This window comes from Malania oleifera, chromosome 3 (genome assembly GCF_029873635.1).
Source record: "Malania oleifera isolate guangnan ecotype guangnan chromosome 3, ASM2987363v1, whole genome shotgun sequence".
Classification (NCBI taxonomy): Eukaryota; Viridiplantae; Streptophyta; class Magnoliopsida; order Santalales; family Ximeniaceae; genus Malania; species Malania oleifera.
Window position 1 is genome coordinate 65,620,964 of NC_080419.1, and position 3,570 is coordinate 65,624,533.

Sequence of the window (3,570 nt, forward strand, 5' to 3'; positions counted from 1 at the left end):
ACATTTTTCATACTTTGATTTCAATTGATTTTATTTATACTATTTTTGAAGTTCGGGAAAAATCACAGAAAATAACAAAAAAGTTTTCACACGTCAGAAAAGTCGCAAAAAATGTTTTTTAGGTACAGGAAACAATTTTCATCCGAACAAATTCCAAAAAAAACCTTTCAGAATAGTATTTTTACTACTTAGAAAAACGTACAGATTTCAAAAACCCCTGGGAGAGTATTTTGTACTCTATTTTCGATTTTCCTTCCGATGTTTGCAACAAAGGGCATGGATTCTTCGGAGTATTGCATTGCACCGGTTATGAGGGAATACCTATATAGTATTTTCATTTTTTTGATTTTTGAAAGGGAGTAATTTTTAAAAGCTTATTACATTTATTTCGAGATAATATTTGATTAATCTGGTACCGTTCGTAACAACGGGCATGTAGGGGGTACTAATATCTTCTCCTCGTGTAACCGTAATCTTGAGCCCGACTCTGGTAACGCATGCCGATTCTAACCTTAATGGGATAGCAATCAAGTGTTCTAACCGCACTTCAAAAGATTAGTGGCGACTCCATCTCACATTATTTTCCACGAAAAATACTTTTTTAAAATCACACATTCCATCATTTTCCCAAGGTTCGCAAGCCAAACCCACCCATTTTTGGGTCCGGGACGTCGCGACACAAGTCATGTTTTTTATTACTCTTCCTAGTCAAGTTTATAAGACATTTTTTTTCTTAGAAATGATGGTGTCCGAAACTTACTGAAAGCACAATTAAACTATTACTGGAATTGAACTTCTACTTCTGGTTCCCAGAAAATATAATATTTGAGGAAATTATATAAGTAAAATTTGAAGTAGGTAAGGAAGTCGCGAGTCATGACTTCGTCTAAAAACAGGGAACACCAGCCAGACCCAGTTTTATTCCTTGCCGTTACGTCTTTCAATTGGGTAGCCCATGGCCCTGCTTTTTTCCATAGTGAAAAACTGATCTCTCTAGAGTCTCGAGCCAATGGGTGTCCAAAACTTGAAATGATGCCAAACCGCGTTACAGGGTTAAAATTTAACGCCAACTGCTATTCCCATTTTGCCAACTGTGTTATTATGCTTTTTCCTATTGATATGCCAACTGTCCACAGCTGAACTGAAGCTTCATGCCCATTTCCTCTTCTCCCTCTCTCTCGTATAAAAAACCCAACACACCTTCCATCCCAAGCACACTCCAATACCATCCCTCCTCTTAATCCCAATATTATTGGTACCAACAAATTCCAATTCCTCCCTGTGCTTAGTATCATCATGTCCATGGCTTCGTCTCTGCTTTCTTCTTCAAATGTTGTGAAGATGCTGCTGTTCTCTCTTATGTTCAGCTCTTCAGTAGTACCCCTCTCGTCTGCAACCAACTTCTACGAGAACTTTGACATCACTTGGGGAGACGGTCGTGCTCAAATTCTCAACAATGGCGACCTTCTCACTCTTTCCCTCGACAAAGCCTCTGGCTCTGGTTTTCAATCCAAGCAGGAGTACCTATTCGGCAAGATCGACATGCAGCTCAAGCTCGTCCCCGGTAACTCCGCAGGCACCGTCACTGCCTACTATGTAAGCAGCTAGTCCAAGCTTTTCAATCAGCTTTTAATTTTAATTAAAATTTTGGAATAAACGTGTGGAATATTTCAGAGGTAGGATAAAATTTAGCTCTCCATCCTGGGAATGTTAATTTGTTTAACTAACGCATCAAGCATGTGCTGCAGTTGTCGTCCCAAGGATCGACCCACGACGAGATAGACTTCGAATTCTTGGGGAACTTGAGTGGAGATCCCTACATTCTTCATACCAATGTTTTCGGCCAAGGCAAAGGCAATAGGGAGCAGCAATTCTATTTGTGGTTTGATCCCACTGCTGACTTTCACACCTATTCCATCCTCTGGAATGCTCAAGCCATAATGTAAGTACATGTACTCCCAACTAAGGTGACAAAATTAATTATATATACAGTTCCAGCGAACCCAGTTCGATCTAAATTTATGTTTATTAACATCTTGACCGTGTCTCTGTTTCAGCTTCTCCGTTGATGGCACGCCTATTAGGGAATTCAAGAACATGGAATCAATGGGTGTTCCCTTTCCTAAAAATCAGCCGATGAGAATATACTCCAGTCTTTGGAATGCGGATGATTGGGCCACAAGAGGTGGGCTGGTGAAGGCAGACTGGACCCAAGCACCCTTCACAGCCTCCTACAAGAATTACAATGCTGATGCTTGTGTGTGGTCATCCGGAGCATCTTCATGTAGTTCACCTCCATCTTCTTCAACCTCTGGTACTGCGAATTCGTGGCGCACTCAGGAATTGGATTCTACAAGTCAAGAAAGACTAAAATGGGTTCAGCAAAACTACATGATTTACAATTATTGCACGGACACGAAGCGCTTCCCACAAGGTCTCCCTCCAGAGTGCACCTCCAGCATGCCTTAATTGAAGAGGATCCAGTCACTTTTTTTTTCTTTTTATTTTTTGTCTTTCAATCCCATTTAATTAATTTATTCATTCATTATTTAGTACCGTGGTGTGTGTGTGTGTGTATATATATATATATATATATATATATATATATATATATTCATTGGTTTTAATTGATGTACCATGTAATACCCTCTACAATCATGTTAATTTGATGTTGTAAAACTTTAAGATTGTGCTGAACACTACTTTTTCAGATATATTAATTACCTAAATTCTAATATTTGCTTATAAATAATAATTAACCGTCCATTTTTATCAAACTGCCTAGGCAATCACAATCATAAATTAATTACTTATGAAGGGGGCGTAAAAATTTAAAACACCATCCATTCATCAAATTCCTATCCAAAACTTATACTCACAAATTTGACTTTTTGATATTCTATGTCATGTTATTCATAAGATCATTTTTCCAATGATGACAATTTTTTCTCTCCCCTTCTAAGTTTTAAGTTTTGTTTGTAAATTGCTACATCATATAACATTTATATAAATTATGATCGTATTGACTTACGACTCATAGTCAGAGGAGTCCCTTGAAGTCTCGATCGTACAAGTAAAAGATTTTGTGTGGAGGCCAAGGGGGCGCATAGGATCCCTGGACCTTCCATGCATGAGACATTTATATCTACTTAAAAAAAAAAAAAAAAAAAATCCAATAGTTGCATTGGGGTGGTGCAAAGAAGTCAAGCCCTTTGCCCCTCCTCCCCATCCCCATTAGTACAATACTATACGTATAAGTTAGTGCGTAGATTATTTATTTTTATCATATGAGGGTATTTTAGGATTTTCATGTGAGCTATATATGGTTGAATTTCTAAGAAAATTTTAGCTCAATGATTTAGTGAAAATTGCAAAGGCGCTCCATGGACGTAGGCAGAATGTTGAACTACATAAATTCATTGTTCTCCTTCTCTCATTTGATTTTCTCTATTTTTCATATTTTCTATGTGTGTGATGTAAGCTTCGAGTATGATTTCACAACAGATTGATTAATCACATTTTTCACTTTAATTGTTGATTATATTTTTGAAATATACAAATTTCAAAAGT

General features: G+C 37.4%; 1 protein-coding gene across 1 annotated transcript; it reads left to right on the forward strand.

Moving 5' to 3' along the window:
- The first annotated feature begins 1,218 nt into the window (after nucleotides 1–1,218).
- LOC131151020 (probable xyloglucan endotransglucosylase/hydrolase protein 23) lies at nucleotides 1,219–2,553 on the forward strand. Its single transcript, XM_058102178.1, has 3 exons — nucleotides 1,219–1,596; nucleotides 1,749–1,942; nucleotides 2,058–2,553. Exons 1-3 carry the CDS (start codon nucleotides 1,297–1,299, stop codon nucleotides 2,467–2,469), a joined length of 906 nt encoding a protein of 301 aa, XP_057958161.1. The 5' UTR covers nucleotides 1,219–1,296; the 3' UTR covers nucleotides 2,470–2,553.
- The last annotated feature ends 1,017 nt before the right edge of the window (nucleotides 2,554–3,570 follow it).

What these genes read in the sequence shown, in the direction of transcription:
- LOC131151020 (XM_058102178.1), top strand. Translation starts at nt 1,297, where the DNA reads ATGTCCATGGCTTCGTCTCTGCTTTCTTCTTCAAATGTTGTGAAGATG. An exon ending in GCACCGTCACTGCCTACTAT is followed by an intron (nt 1,597 to 1,748) that starts GTAAGCAGCTAG and finishes CATGTGCTGCAG; the next exon opens with TTGTCGTCCCAAGGATCGAC. An exon ending in TGGAATGCTCAAGCCATAAT is followed by an intron (nt 1,943 to 2,057) that starts GTAAGTACATGT and finishes TCTCTGTTTCAG; the next exon opens with CTTCTCCGTTGATGGCACGC.